We start from the raw sequence: 17,169 nt of genomic DNA, 5'->3' as shown, positions 1-17,169 counted from the left end.
GTCGGGCCTCCTCTCCGCATGAACCCTGCCCACTGTGATCTGCTTTAATTCACCTATTTGCAGCGCTATAACCTGCAATTAAATAAGTCTGACCATGTCACTTTATTGCACCCACATCATAGTATTTCTCAGTAAAACCAGTACCGCTGGATCCAATGGTCCTGAATGGTTCCCTCACCAATTGAAGTCAAGGTTCCAAATGAACATCTTATCCCACAAGCCCTGAGAACACCCAAACTCGACAGATTAGGACAGAGGACCAAAACGCTGCAAAATTGATATCAGTGAGCATTTCATCAATTAACACTGTCCTCACAATGCCCAGTATGGCACTATATTTCAACAATTCGTCACCACTGAAATGCAAACTCTCCATCTTATGAAGGGTTCAAATTTCAAAGATTCTGGACACCACTATACATCTGTCCTTCAAAGGCACACAATGCCCATGTATTACAGATTGGAGAAATGAAATAGCCTATCATGGGAAAACGCAGTGCCTGTAACTTGACCTAAATAAGCGTCTCACCATACCTTTATCCTCCCACAGGCACAGGAGCCGCCTCGAAGTTAACCATTTCCTGATGTGATCTTGAGTGTCTTTGGGGGGCACGGCAGCTGGCCCTATATTAATCGTAATGATTGGATATAGCGCTCTGTCAAGCAGACATGGATGTCCTAGTTCAAATGGAGATGAATACAAAATAAGCCAAGAAGAACAACTGTACACAGGAGCTTAATTTAAAAATCTAAATTGAGAAGTTTTTTTTTTTTTTAGCCTTTCTGAAAGACAGACTGATTGACAATCAGGTAGAGATTACTGGAATGATCGTTGCAAGACCTGGCTGCCAGAGATGAAAAGGAGCGACCACGGAAGCAGTAGTTTAAGCTTCAGTGCCACAAGAAGATGGCGGGAAGATGACCGTAAGCAGCAAAAAGGAACACAATGAATGAACCTATCTGGTGGTATATGGGTTCCGAATGATGAAAAGCACAATGAACTAGGCAGAGGGATTTAAAATTTTATACTAGAATGAACGACAGTCAGTGTAAAAGATGCAAGATGGGGAGAGAGGCGAGTGAGGTAGCACGGACTTCAGCATTTTGGATTCAGAAAAATCTAGTAATGGTAGGCCGAGATAGTCAGCCTTACACTAGTCCAGGCATATCCACCTGGGCTAAGTCCATCGAGCTGAAACTGGGAAAACGGCACGATTTTATGAAGTAGGGGAATGTGATGAAAACAACAATTGCTATTAATTTCTGTTTTTAAATAAATAAATAAATAAATAAAAAAAACACACACACACACACACACACACACACACACACTGGTTTCTCTCCGAGTCCACTGTAAGAGGAGCAGAAGCAAGATCTGCAGGCCATCGCTTGGATGGCCAGACATGAGGAAATTACCTATGGTTAACAGCTCTATTTTACCTGTATTGATTTTAGGAGAATTGAGCTGCAATCAATGGAACACTGGAGCGGGCAAGAAAGAAGTCAAGACAACCCACAATCTGTGTGTCATCAGGACGGATCATAAAAGTGAGCCCAAATGAATGGATGGCTGGGCCAAAAGACCAGCAAACACTGAACACTGTGGGACTCAGGTCAGAACCTCATGGAACACCATGACAGAATATCTACTAAGAGAGGCGGGGGGGGGACATATGCTGATGACTCAAGGGTTCTTGGCAATGTCAAGGGGACAAGGGTACAAGCGCTTCACTTCTACTGCATTTGTTGTCCTTCATGTTAATGGGAACCTGGTCCCACTGGAAACCCCCAGGGATTTTCCATGACTATGTAGGCATCCACCAGGTCCAAATCAATTATGTGTGCCACACTTCCAAGAGAAGCAGGCTGAACGCCAGCTGTGCCTGTACAAGGCAGCTCTCTGGTGTTCAGGTTCCTCTCTGTGCTCTCTTCTCACCAAGTAGTCACAGCAGACTCACTAGTCTCTAAACTGCTTACGCTGAAAAGTTACAATTTTGAATCATCTTCTCCAGACAGAATCGAGGGGGCCAATGCTACTTTTATTCATTCCACATTGAAAAGCATACAATACTCTATACGTTCAGGACTCCACAATGCATTCCTTCACCACATCTCTGGGGCAGACTCACTGATTTGCAATCCCACTGTGATACAACAGAGGGACTTGAGGCAGGGTAGGTGGTGAAACACTTCTAACAAGATGCTCAATTGACTCCTCCTCCACGTGTTTGTTTTTTTGAATGGCAAGCCATTTGCAAAAAAAAAAAAGAAAACAAATAAATCAAAAGAAAAAGCCCACCGCATATTGGATATGTAGACGTACACGATGGCCGCAGCCACTAAGAATGAGGCATATGGAGGCCTAAGAGCAGCAAAGAGGCCAATTTGGCATGTGCTAATGAAGAACAAGTCCACCAGACAGCCTGCTGACTAGGAGATCAAGATAAAACGTGTCAAGTCTTACAGCAACTCCAACAGGCTGCCAAGAGTATGCCTACTTTTATAAATACTGACTTGGGAGTTCTACCCTAAACAGAAAACTGATCACCAAATGTTGTCAGGGCTGAACTGCTTCAGTGATGCACAGTTAATTCCACTCACCAAGTAGCTGGCTAGGAGGTGGTGAGCATAAATCTGCATAGACACTGACTGAAAATTAGCAGGATAAGTCAAAGCTTGCAGATAAGAGAACCTTTAGGATGGGGTAAGCTGTATTATCCAGTACTAAGGCTTGGGGTGAGTAAATTTGAAATAGGAAAGGCACGCGCTGCAAACAAACCAAAATGTAGAAAAACAATGCTTGATTAGTGATAACTGTGAAAACTATGTTCTTTTCAGACTCGCACATGAATCACGGAGAGGATATCACCCATGAACTCACTGCTGACTCTTCTCCTAGATATCTCCCTCAAATCAATCAGGAGAGTCCACTCCCCTAGAAAGTCTGAACGTCAAGCTTTGCCTTAGACAGATTTGAGAAATTAGTGTAGTCTAGTAAACCCTCCAATCCACCTCTTCTCCCAGCATTTATTCCTAAAATAATTCGGACTGATCGGTGAGATGCCTGGGTATGTTTGACATGTTGAATGTTTCCTTCCAAAACAGCTGGAAAGAAAAGAAGCTAACCCTATCCCTAAATGCCCAGCCTGCTCAAGCGTCACTAAGAACTTAAGCCCTTTATATGAATAGGTGCCTTAAAGCTGTAGGGCAAACTAGCAAAATGCCCAATCGCTGGCATTTTTAAATAATAAGGCAGCCAGCTATGCAAGCCAGGCAGTAGTTCCCCCTGATCTGGAAAGTGTATGTGTACTCCCTGATGAATCCGGGCAAGGTGAGAGACTAAAATTGATGAGGCATAAACAAAGTGTTGGGTCCAAACTGTTGTATATCGTTGGCGAGGTTGAATAGCTCTATGTAAAGCTGAAAGGCGCCTCCCAACAATTTTGCAGCTTACATTTAAGCCTTTTTTGTTCAATACTGCACAAAGGCTAAAGAGATGGGTTAACTATACTTTGACTATACCAGGCTGAGTCAAAATGTTAAACATATTCATTATTCCTAGATTTTCTATTTATATATTGCAAGAGCAAAACTGAACTGAACTATATTTTGCACCATTTCGCTTCAGTTGTCTGAGACGTTTCATCTGGTCATCTAAAGGTGTCTGTCAGGCCGGACTTCAAACTCTGTTTCTGGGCCACAATTGAGGAATAACTAAAACAGGCCATGTTTTCATACACATCATTTTTGGATTGGCCAGAGTCAGCAGCTGCTATGACTGGCTTTCCCTTGGTATATCTGGCACTGCTCTTCAGACTCCAAACCCCAGATGTCGCTAAGGCAGTGCCTTGAACCAAAGTTAAACAAGATTCTCACTAGCCTGGTTTACTTTCTGTAGCCTGCGGGCAGAATGGGCAACTGGCTATTTGTTAAAAAAAGACAAATTCAATAGTGGGTGTGTTCAACACTAAAACGCAATGTTGCCATCCTGCAACCAGACCAGAACAACAACTGTGGCTCTGGACTAAGGTGCTCCTCAGATTCCTTATCAGTGTGCGGGATAAAGCATGAAACACAAACAGTGGCGGGACTACAGCACTGTGATTTCAAGCACAAAGTAACAAACTTTCAAAATTATACATTTATAACCGGAGACACACTGGACCCGGCAATGGTCTCGGGGTGTCTTCAAGCATGTGAGGGGAGAACTAAATATATCTGTGGTCAGAGGTAGATTGGAAGAGGTTAAAGGACCAGATGGAAGCACAAAGAACAGAAGTGAGAAATAAAAGACTACAGACAAAGAAATGGACAAAGACACAACAAAGCAGTTGATTGGTGCCTGGGGTGTGTGGCCAGACAGCACAGGAAGATCTCTAAAAGCTCATAAATCGTGATGAAAGGGGACCCACTATCTTCAGCCAGCCCAGTCTTGTATGCAGAGATTGGGTGGGGCCATGCATTAGTGTGGGCACTAGTCCTACAGCTGTAGTGTTAATATTTTTTTAATGTGCTTCCGATGCCACTGGATTCAAGCTAGCCTGGCTGATGAGGGGTGAAACCCCGAAACCGGTCCCAGGATGCTTGTTTCCGGTCCAGTGAGGACCTGGCTTGGCAGTTCGGGCTGGACTGTTCCCATGAGGAACAGGGTCAAGACTGATTTGCATATGGCTGGGTCCAAACTGGGGTGGCATGGTTAGCAAAAAAAACGATGGATTAAACCCAGATCTGTGACTGGGGGTGAGTGTCTGACAATGTTCAGCATTCCGTCCATCACTTGTTGTTTTTGCTTTGTCGCCCTAAGTGGGAAGGGTATACCCAGACGTGGGTCCCGTGCTTCCCATGCCACTGGATTCAAGCTAGCCTGGCTGATGAGGGGTGAAACCCCGAAACCGGTCCCAGGATGCTTGTTTCCGGTCCAGTGAGGACCTGGCTTGGCAGTTCGGGCTGGACTGTTCCCATGAGGAACAGGGTCAAGACTGATTTGCATATGGCTGGGTCCAAACTGGGGTGGCATGGTGAGCAAAAAAACGATGGATTAAACCCAGATCTGTGACTGGGGGTGAGTGTCTGACAATGTTCAGCATTCCGTCCATCACTTGTTGTTTTTGCTTTGTCGCCCTAAGTGGGAAGGGTATACCCAGACGTGGGTCCCGTGCTTCCCATGCCACTGGATTCAAGCTAGCCTGGCTGATGAGGGGTGAAACCCCGAAACCGGTCCCAGGATGCTTGTTTCCGGTCCAGTGAGGACCTGGCTTGGCAGTTCGGGCTGGACTGTTCCCATGAGGAACTGGGTCAAGACTGATTTGCATATGGCTGGGTCCAAACTGGGGTGGCATGGTGAGCAAAAAAACGATGGATTAAACCCAGATCTGTGACTGGGGGTGAGTGTCTGACAATGTTCAGCATTCCGTCCATCACTTGTTGTTTTTGCTTTGTCGCCCTAAGTGGGAAGGGTATACCCAGACGTGGGTCCCGTGCTTCCCATGCCACTGGATTCAAGCTAGCCTGGCTGATGAGGGGTGAAACCCCGAAACCGGTCCCAGGATGCTTGTTTCCGGTCCAGTGAGGACCTGGCTTGGCAGTTCGGGCTGGACTGTTCCCATGAGGAACTGGGTCAAGACTGATTTGCATATGGCTGGGTCCAAACTGGGGTGGCATGGTGAGCAAAAAAACGATGGATTAAACCCAGATCTGTGACTGGGGGTGAGTGTCTGACAATGTTCAGCATTCCGTCCATCACTTGTTGTTTTTGCTTTGTCGCCCTAAGTGGGAAGGGTATACCCAGACGTGGGTCCCGTGCTTCCCATGCCACTGGATTCAAGCTAGCCTGGCTGATGAGGGGTGAAACCCCGAAACCAGTCCCAGGATGCTTGTTTCCGGTCCAGTGAGGACCTGGCTTGGCAGTTCGGGCTGGACTGTTCCCATGAGGAACAGGGTCAAGACTGATTTGCATATGGCTGGGTCCAAACTGGGGTGGCATGGTGAGCAAAAAAACGATGGATTAAACCCAGATCTGTGACTGGGGGTGAGTGTCTGACAATGTTCAGCATTCCGTCCATCCCTTGTTGTTTTTGCTTTGTCGCCCTAAGTGGGAAGGGTATACCCAGACGTGGGTCCCGTGCTTCCCATTCCACTGGATTCAAGCTAGCCTGGCTGATGAGGGGTGAAACCCCGAAACCGGTCCCAGGATGCTTGTTTCCGGTCCAGTGAGGACCTGGCTTGGCAGTTCGGGCTGGACTGTTCCCATGAGGAACAGGGTCAAGACTGATTTGCATATGGCTGGGTCCAAACTGGGGTGGCATGGTGAGCAAAAAAACGATGGATTAAACCCAGATCTGTGACTGGGGGTGAGTGTCTGACAATGTTCAGCATTCCGTCCATCACTTGTTGTTTTTGCTTTGTCGCCCTAAGTGGGAAGGGTATACCCAGACGTGGGTCCCGTGCTTCCCATGCCACTGGATTCAAGCTAGCCTGGCTGATGAGGGGTGAAACCCCGAAACCGGTCCCAGGATGCTTGTTTCCGGTCCAGTGAGGACCTGGCTTGGCAGTTCGGGCTGGACTGTTCCCATGAGGAACAGGGTCAAGACTGGTTTGCATATGGCTGGGTCCAAACTGGGGTGGCATGGTGAGCAAAAAAACGATGGATTAAACCCAGATCTGTGACTGGGGGTGAGTGTCTGACAATGTTCAGCATTCCTTTTGCTTTGTCGCCCTAAGTGGGAAGGGTATACCCAGACGTGGGTCCCGTGCTTCCCATGCCACTGGATTCAAGCTAGCCTGGATTCAAGCTAGCCTGGCTGATGAGGGGTGAAACCCCGAAACCGGTCCCAGGATGCTTGTTTCCGGTCCAGTGAGGACCTGGCTTGGCAGTTCGGGCTGGACTGTTCCCATGAGGAACAGGGTCAAGACTGATTTGCATATGGCTGGGTCCAAACTGGGGTGGCATGGTGAGCAAAAAAACGATGGATTAAACCCAGATCTGTGACTGGGGGTGAGTGTCTGACAATGTTCAGCATTTCGTCCATCACTTGTTGTTTTTGCTTTGTCGCCCTAAGTGGGAAGGGTATACCCAAGCTAGCCTGGCTGATGAGGGGGGGTGAAACCCCGAAACCGGTCCCAGGATGCTTGTTTCCGGTCCAGTGAGGACCTGGCTTGGCAGTTCGGGCTGGACTGTTCCCATGAGGAACAGGGTCAAGACCGATTTGCATATGGCTGGGTCCAAACTGGGGTGGCATGGTGAGCAAAAAAACGATGGATTAAACCCAGATCTGTGACTGGGGGTGAGTGTCTGGCAATGTTCAGCATTCCGTCCATCACTTGTTGTTTTTGCAATATTTTTTTAATCACCTTCTTGGGCTGGGTAATGTTAGTCGTCAAGATTGCCACCATAAAAGGACACAAAGGGCCATAGTGTTGGGGGTTTCACCAAAAGACAAAATGCAATAGCACAAAAGTAGCCCAACTAAGAAAAACTGTCTGACTTTAAGCATGTCAGAAAGACTCAATTTTATCAGACCAATTTCAGAGCAGTAGTGATGCACTCAGGATCTCCCTCATTTTCTGTTCAGTGACTCATTATTGCATTTCTTGTGGAAAATTATATTGTTCGGCTTATTCAAAGTCTATGAATGAAATGGCTTGGACAACAAACAGTCCTGCGTGAGTTTGGAGCAGAAATCAAGAACAAAACACAGGCCAATCATTCATACTCATGTACATCCGGCTGCATGGATACATGCACTTCTACTCCAAGACCATAGTCAAGAGTATCTCTTCCATGAAAACACTGTTTTAAATGTGTAGGAATTTGACAGCTTTTAACATGATTTTCGTATTTAGACAAAAGCTGTATTTCCCAGTATAGAAATGCGGTGATACCACTTCTGTGCACTGGCACTAGTAAACAGCTAGTGCTACTTCTACACCTCTAAATGCAAAAAGACACACACATGCACTGTTGTGCATTATTCCTCAATTTTAATAATATTATGATTAACAGTGATGGTTATAATGTAGTTGATGGGAGAAGAGAAAACAGACCCCGTTCCCTACCTGCTTAGCGGAGATCAGGCTCACTTCTCCTTCCAACTCCATAATGTGTGTCCACAGTGTGATGTCTCTGACTAGAAGTGCAGTGAGGTGCTCAACACATGAAACTCTTCTTTCATGACATTTTGCAAATGGGGTTATTGGGTGGAGGACAGCCAACCATCTGGAGGTCTCTCCCCCGGGAAGACTGGGGAAGTGGAGCAGTCCAGGACTGCTCTGGACTATGTGGGCTATTTTGAGGCTACATGGTAGCCTTTTAGTATATAACTCACCATTTTGCGACACCAGCCACCATTTTATAGAGGTGACCCAGTGGCTGGTGTATGGGCGAGTAAAATCCCCCCGTTCCCCTTCCACCTATATGCCGATGCATGGTTGGGTTTCCCGTTTTAGCTGTTCACATGATTTGAGCTATTTGAGAAGAAGTGAGTAAGGAGACAGTGTATTGACAGGTTAGCGCTTTGGAACAGGTGCAGTGGCATGCCAAGTTGCCATGGTTAGAGAGATATAGGGGTGTTAAGTGGTAGTCAAGGTCGTTAACAAAGGTAGACAACAGCAGGCCTGGACGAGTCAGGAAGTTAAACATTTGTTAAGAATGTATCTTAGTTACAGATTCAGTGTTTTGATCATTATAAGGCAGTTTAAGGAAAAAAAAGTTTGAAACAGCATAAGGAATGCAGTATTGCAAGGTCAAGGATAGAGGGGAAGGCCTGGAGAAGGTAGGATTTACATAAGTGATTTTTGTGTATAGTGAGGCGGTTAGTTTTGCACGGCAAAGGCCAAGGTCTTCATTGTAAGCCCACGTTTCCAATAAAGTGGCCTTTACCACACATAAGCCTGCTGTCTGTGGTCGGCAATTCTTCCCTCTTCCCCAATACAACTAGCCAAGTGAAAGATACATTTGCACTAATGAAAATGGACTGACTTGGAGACACTGAGTGGTGCATTCTTTACAAACAAATATACTGAAGAAAATTGAATTTAATTCAGTTGCAACGAAAGTATTTCAACCACTATACGCATCACAGAGGCAACATCCATTTAGCCAGACAGAACTTAACTTGTCAGTTCACTCATTCACCCCCCCCCCCATTAAAAAACAGTCAGAATAATGTGTGAGACTGAAGCATCAAATTGAACATGGATGGATTACATAAAGCATTCAATGTATTAATGATGATAGAGAGATCGGCTACGATAAATGTAAAGTGACAGGTATGATGCACCTCAGGGAGTACATAAAATGACAGCAGACTCACTGTAGGCTTTGTAATTACAGGATGGACGATACCTAGTGAAGTTACACCTAGAATTAGAAGGTGGCGCCGCACCTGGATGATCCTGCTCTGGGCATTAGAAGCTGGACGCCTGCATATCATTGCTGTGACCCATACATATATCACTGGCTTTCATCGTTCCATGAGGGCCAGAAAAGGCTTTATGACAAACCTGGGGTTTCATAAGGCCTTAATACCATTATTTGTATTGTGCATTATCTGAACTTTTTCATTTAGTCTTATAAATCCAAAAAACAACACAAACGAGTTAACATAGAAAATGGATTAAAACTGTTAGATGAAATCATATGATTTCTATAAATATGCTGGTGTAAACAAAAGAAAATGTTGGGGAATGCTGAAGCATACAATAGCCAAGTGTTAAAATAAGATCCGTAAATGGTAGAAATGTTGCATCCGTTATTGAGTAAAGCAGTACACGGAGAACAAAGCCAGCTCATCCACAGCCTGATCTCAACTGCCACTTCGTCTACATTCTACACCTAACAATTATCACACACCTTCCCCCCATAAATAACAATAAGAAAACATCTCAACATAAATAAAATATACATATACATTGTGAGCACAAAACTTATGCCTTAACCGATTACATTGTCTCCCAAATAAGATGGTGCCTTTCTCATTCTCCCACTGCGCCGTAAAACTTCCTCTTCACATATCCCAACATTATTATAGTAAGAATCCTCTCACACCATGTAAGTTTATGCCATCCATACCATCCAATATGTAACCATTACATTCTTTGTGACTCTTCCAATTGTTTCCCACATTAATTCCCCAATTCTCTCCTCTATATAATGATACTCAACGAACACTCCATACCTTACCGTCCTCCAATTGTACAGCATTTTTTAAGTCCTTAACAATGCTTATTGGTTTTGACCACCGGGGTTTCCCCTTTTCCACGAACCCTGCTATCTTAATCCAAATAAACTGTCCGACTTTTTATACACTCATTCTTCTCATGCTACTACAACGATGCAATCTTGTGCGCAATTGATAACTCTTCACATTGTCCCTCAATTCACCATTAACTGACACACTGAACTTCTTACAGTTCTTCTCCATCAACCACCACAGCACCAAATTCGTAGATGGTTTCCTTCCTCTTAACAATTCAAAAGGCATCTTTCCTGTAACTGAATGAGGTGTTACCCTACACGACGAAAGCATGTTTTGTAAGGATTTTTTCCATTAAATTCCCGATTTGAGAGCTAGTTGAATGGTTTCTATTATGACCCTATTAAATCTCTCTACCTGTCCAATAGAAGAAGGATTATACAAAGCTACATTTACATGTTTGATGCCATTCTTCCTTAGAAATCCAGCCATTTTTCTGATACTAACTGAATACCATTATCTGACACTAAACTTTCTGGTACACCTTCTCTTGCAATGCATCTTCTAAGAATTCCACTACCACATCCATAGTAATTTTACTTACCATCCTTACTTCAGGCCATTTAGAAAAAAAGTCAATTAAGACAATAGCATACGACTCTTTCATTGGTAAAGTAGAAAACGGACCTATAAAATCAATGTCCAGTTTTCTCCAGGTCTATCAGGTAACTCCTCCAACATTAATGGTGCAGAACACGGTTTGGCACTTTTATCACTGCGAGCACAAATAGTACAATTTCTCACAAACCTGTAAACCATCATATCAACGCATGGCCACCAGAAATTCTCCTAAATCTTCCTTTTGCTGCTCGACATACCACCATGACCCACGTGACTCACCTTTACTATGGCATCACGTACCCCCTTAGGTGGAGTTATCCTGTCTTAGCACATCATTGCATACACTTAATTCATCCTTCACTTTCCATAACACTGCACATTCACCTCTTATTATACGTTCACCTGTCCAACCATTCGTTATATATTCTTTTATCATTTGCATCTCAGCGTCCTTCATCATCTCTTGCTCCCATTCCCGTTCAGTTATCATTTCTTGTTCCAGTTCTGCACTAGACCCACACACCAAACAATACATCATTGTACGTAAAGGCTACATCACACTGTCTAGCCTTGAAATTGCCATCATCATCTTCAATTGCTACCGTGAAAGGCCGTCAACAATAGTATTGCTTCTTCCAGGTACCTATTCCACTTTAAAAAAAATATATTATAATAATTACCTCATTCAAATGAACAAAACTGAAGAATACTACTGGTTTTGAAAAGCCAAAACACAAGCCTATTCTGCTTGTAACTAAGACTGGGTATAGAGAAGGGATGCTAAGTACTTTCAAATGCCAAGAGGACATTAGTGTTGAGTGTACGTAAGAAAGGTATTGTATACTCAAACAAACCTTGACAAACAAAAAATTTATTTTTGAAAATGATACATTTTATATCATTTGTGTATGAATCTAATATTTTATTATAAAGGTTTTAATAAAATGCATTTCGTACTTTGTGTTGAAAGTGTGCTCTGCCAATAAAGTACATGGTTGAAGTGGGATAGACATGCAACTCTAAGGCCTTATGAAAAAGAGGAGTGCTCAGAGTTAAAATGTTTTTTTTAACATACTGACATTACTAAAAAGGGAATTATCATTGTTAAGTAACTGTTTGTGTACCTGGATGAAGTTGAGCATGGATGGATGCATTTATCATTAAACTTCCATATCATACACATCTGGTGTCATAAGTACACTGAATACCACTTCATGGACAGGGAAATAAGTGGTAGATGGAAATGGCTCAGTTAATCAGGGCCACTGGAATTCCTTTGGGTAGCATCCGATTATATTAGCGTATATACATTAGCTACAGAAGCGGGGGGTCAATTATAAGTAAATCAGCCAATGTCATGCCCTCCTAAGAGAGGGTGCAGCCAATGCCCCTTCTGAAAATGAAGGCAACCAACACCAGGCCAGTGATGCTGGAACAATTTTTAGAGTGGGGGTGCTGCCATCAGTGAAGTCATGGAGGTTGTGGAACATTCAAGCACCAAAAGAGAACAAGTGTAGAAAATGAGCCACACCTTTCAGCAGGAGAGTGGTATGGGTGTCGTATGTAGCTGATGGTGCATTCGTCAGCGACCTGTTGCAAATATATTTCTAAAGCATGGTGTGGTCCAGCACTGCCATTGCAGACAGAACATTTCCACTGGAATGGCCACTAAATTTGCACAGATATGTTGTTTTACAGATAAAACTATGAAATGCACAAATTATATTTTGTAGAAGTTGGGTTTCAGTGAATATCATTTACACATCACCAAGTAGTGTCTTCATTTGTTTTGATCCTGTATTCATCACACTTCAGAATTACAAATGAAGTGCCAAGCAATGTCAGCAGAAAGAGTCTAACATTTGACCTCTGAGACAAGATAAAAACAAAATTTAAAGGCATTTGTATTGCTCATTCACCTTCTTAACAACAGCATGATTATTTTGCGGGTTGCTGCTGCAGCCCCCCTCCCCGCACCCCTCCTTCTAGTGCCTATGCTGCCGGCTCGTTTCTATGTTGGTGAACGTCACCAATATGGTGCTGCTTGAGCCAAATTACACAGGGAACTCAGGGTCCGCGACTGGACTTCCCCATGCCCTTTACATAAATCCAACCTGTACAATTAAAACAAGTATTGGTAAAGCGAACAGTTCTTTATTTAAAATGCTAATGTACAAAACATTAGCACATTGAAGCAAGACAAATGGGAGACGAACGGTTAGCAGGGGCGTACAGAAAAAGCTACAGTAAAGTAATCCCTCATGCAGCTGAATGTAAGCACTCGAGGGGAGGCGGAAGAATTCGGCCAAACAGCTAAAAGCATCTGTGGGGAAGATAAGTACTCTGCTGGTCTCAGCCAAGGCATAATGGACAAGATCTCACACGAATGGTTGAAGGAGACTGGTGAAAGAAAGCCAATGGTTGAATGTGACTGACCCAACGCCCCCTGCATGTATTAAGCTAGCAGCTCTGGTTTCAAACAGCCCTAAAGTGATGAATAGAAAACGCAAGGTATTTTACCTCATAACAGAAACCTACTAACATAATGGTGTCCTGTCAGCTACAATGTGTTGGTTTTAGTTTCAAAAAGTAGCACTGTTTACCTTGAGAAGGTGCTAAATGTAACTTACCTCGAAAAGATAAATATTTATGATAAAAGAGGCAGTAAACTGTTTACGTGTATATTAAAAACACAAACCCTCTTTGGACGAAATAGCAACTATTTGTTGGTTTTCTTTTATAAACAAGAAAAGTCCATTTGATGAGGCCACTTACAAAGGGAGGTTAAAATGCCTGTTTAAAAAATGATAAATACTTTTTTATAGCACTGCTAAAGCGTGAATATTGTATCCAATATATCATAAAATATATGACCCGAATATTTTGACTCCAGTACTGGAAATGAGCAGTTCCCTTCCAAGGAACAAAGTGTGCTCTCAAAAGCAGACAAGGCCCTTTTCTTAAGACACCGGCAAACCCAAGTCTGACCCAACCCATTTAGAACTCTTTGTACAAACTGACAACGCACTAAGTTCACTTAGAAAATTATTGGCGAAGCAGCATGGCCTGTGAGTACTCTAGCAAAAACAACTCCGCATAAATGTGTCAATTCATTACCGCCAGAGGGAAAGGTATTCAAGTAAAGTCACAAAAGAAGAGGACTGAAATAGTCAACTTAGTAAGAAGTCACAGCATGTACATGAAACGAAAAGGGAGCAAAAACAGTACTGCCGCCAAAATGCAGCTAGCCACAACCATTGAGGCAAATGGTTACGAGGCCAGATGTGGGCTTTACTGCCACCTGTCACCTACTTCACTTAGTTGTACAGCGCATAGCGGTACCAGACTTCTTTTATCTATATATTCACCTAGTCACACCACAAAAAATGATGATTTAGTTCGAACCTCTCTTGTTTACATTCAGAGTGGAAACCCGTGACGTAATGAACTACAGCAGCCGCCACAGCGGTGAAAACACCCTTAGCTAACTGAGACCGCCCGAGAGATTAGATTCCCCAACTACCGCCAACCAATGTGCTTGGATCTGCGCCAGGCTTTCCGTACTGCACCAGTATGGAAACACTGCGAAACACTCACAACTGTGCATAATTCACAAGATCTCACAAAATTGGTTTAATAAGCAGAGATCTTTTTTAAAACATGAAATGGGAAATGCATGAGAATTCATAACGTAAATTGCGTCATAACCGATTCACACCATCCTCTACCCGGCATCGACTTTCCAAACATATACACGTGCACCCGGACCGTGTGCAATAGCTCACTATGACTGAACCAGCAAGTTACCCCTACTGGCAACTGACGCCTTCCTTGTAACTATGTAATCTTGTACATTATGGGGAGGATGGCACACATTATGAAGCTGTCCCAGATGAGCTGCCTGCAATAGAAAAAAACAACAACACAAAAGCATAAACAGATTTGAATGAGAAGTGAATCTTGCAAAATTGCTCTGTAGCACGCCTTGGCAAATAGCGCCTTGTTCTGGAGCCGAGCGCTTTCAGCTGCCTTCCCCTTCTCTTGCTCCAGCAGAACTCGGCTAAACTTACTTTTGGTTGCAGAGATCAGGTTCTTGCCATCTTTCAGCAGATCTTTTATAAACTTGTTGGTTTTTTCCAGCTCCACCTCGTGAGCTCGTATCCTTTCCCGCAGCCAGGGACTGTCCAGGTAGCAGTCGCTGAACTCCAGAGGTTGCAATCCCATGATTATAAAAGTTTGAAATCTCCGACTGAGTCCGCCGGGAGAAATTCCTTAGAAGAGCAGCCGCGGGACACGCTGCGGCTGACTGCTTCCAGTGAGCGTGTCAGCTTACCATGAACATTCAGCAACAAAACCGGGCAAACACCCTAAAACCAGGGGCGAGGGCACCCCGCGGACACAGGGAGAAAACGCAGGCACCAGCACCACCTTAGACGCAGGGAAAAGCCACAGAAGAGCAGCACACCCGGGCCGCCGCAGCCACACACCCGGCCGATCCCATCAGCCTCAGCAGGGACATTCCTGCAGCTCAGTGACACCTCCCTCTAGGTCCCGCCCCCTTCAGTTGCACCTCCCCGACAGCCAGCTACTCCCACCCAACCAAACGCCCCCTCCAAGCAGTGTGACACTGCTTACCTACCCTGTATGCTAGAAACCGCACTCATGTTTTCCAGTCCTACTCAGGGCAATTTGTCGGTGTCGGGTAAGACTTAATTTAAGCATAGATTGGGGGTGTGGCAGCCCCGCCTCTCCTCCATGTGTTAGATGGCCCCTAGCACCCGTCCCTGTCAGGGGTGGTAGCCACACCTCCCATGTCTCTCCCGTGGGTGCTCCTGAGGTTTATGCACGCAGCTTTCCCAGCCTTCTTCACCCCATCTGCCCTACCTCCTTCATAAAAACGCACGTCACTAGCATAGGGTTTGATTGCAGGAAAGCCTTCCTCTACAACGTTATCACCCACAGGATACCCTTTCTAAATAATTCCGCCCAATCCAGGGAGTGCATTGGTAATGTTATAAAAACCATAGGGAAAAGTGCTTTCTTTCCTAAGGCGCACGCTAAGTACCCCTCCAGATAATTGCAGTGAATGTTTAAGGTCACATTCGTCATGCAACTTCCCGCTAACATATCTCCAGTACTTGCTAAAATTCTACGGTAGCTCCGGCTGCATATGTTACTTTTATTATTTATTTTTTTAAATATAATGCTGAAAGTTACACACGGTGGTAAAACCCCTCTACTCCAATTAGGTACTAGGCTCCGCCCATCTCCCTTCCCATCCATGCTCCTTCATCTGTCTGCCCATCCTTCCGTTACACGTTGACTCCGCCCACTTTTATGTGACGTCCCGAGAAAGGGATGAAGGCTGGGGAGGAATACGGACCTAGAAGGAAGCGCGCGGGGCCGCAGGAAAGGAGGTTGTGCGAGAAGGAGAACCGGAAGCTTGTTGACCACAGGTTTCACAGAGCAGGAGACATGGAGAGGGCTGTGGAGCGCCGACGGGAGGGTGTCACGGAGGAGGGGGAGACTTTACCAACGAATGACTGCAAATTATCGGAATAAAATAGCCGTGGGCAGGAGGCTTATGCTCAGAAAACTTCACACGGCTGCATATTTCATTTAGTCTATTTAACAGGATTACCTAACTGGCCACACTAGAGGAAACCTGCTGAACAATAGTACTTTTTGGAGCAGGGTTTCGTGTATCTTAATGTAATGTATAATCATTAAATAACTCCCGCCTTTGGTCCTATGGACCCTTGTTCCTGGACATAGATCACTACAACGAACGCACCATGACCTTTCAGCCATGAATAACCACAACAAATCTAGTAAGAGTTTGGATATTTATTCCCTATTAGTTACAATCTAATATCATGTTTATTAGTTTCAACAATAATAAGCACATCAAAACCACTATAACTTGGCAACTCGAGCAAAACTTAATCAAAGCATAGATCATGAACATTAGAACACAGCACAACGATAACATGAATCAACTTTAGCGGAGTATCATTAGCACATTATTCAACAAAGCAAGATTTCAGTCATTTGTCTATTTGCATCTGATATTAATGAACTCCTCAACTAAACTCAAATTAGCATCAGCATGTTGGGCTTCATGCAAAACAATTTGGCAACATGAATTTGGAAAACATCTAACTATGGTCTCTATCAAAAGAGCAGTTGGTACCTAGAAAGAAAAGGCAAACAGACAATTACAATTTATCATCAGATAGTTACCCATCCAAATGGGTCAGCATACAGCGTCTGTCTTCGTCCTCAGGACATCAGTCGATTCGCCATCAGCCAGGATAAACAGGTAAGTCTCAGTAGGGCATAGCAAGAAAAAGCT

General features: G+C 44.2%; 1 protein-coding gene across 3 annotated transcripts in view; it reads right to left on the bottom strand.

The window, feature by feature from the left end:
* The window catches only part of ARHGAP10 (Rho GTPase activating protein 10), an 849,665-nt gene extending 834,186 nt beyond the window's left edge, over window positions 1-15,479 (bottom strand). The window contains exon 1 of one of the 3 annotated variants that reach the window (XM_069242631.1): window positions 15,454-15,479. In XM_069242631.1, the coding sequence (XP_069098732.1) occupies window positions 15,454-15,478 (25 nt within the window). In that variant the 5' untranslated portion in view covers window position 15,479. Of the gene's footprint in view, window positions 1-14,884; window positions 15,304-15,453 lie in introns of those variants that run through there. The other 2 variants (XM_069242629.1, XM_069242630.1) reach the window with 2 other exon arrangements.
* Between the last annotated feature and the right edge of the window lie 1,690 nt (window positions 15,480-17,169).

The sequence above is a fragment of the Pleurodeles waltl genome, chromosome 1_2 (genome assembly GCF_031143425.1).
Source record: "Pleurodeles waltl isolate 20211129_DDA chromosome 1_2, aPleWal1.hap1.20221129, whole genome shotgun sequence".
NCBI classification, from domain to species: Eukaryota; Metazoa; Chordata; class Amphibia; order Caudata; family Salamandridae; genus Pleurodeles; species Pleurodeles waltl.
Note: the sequence above shows the minus strand (reverse complement) of the source record. Positions and strands in the feature narration are given on the sequence as shown.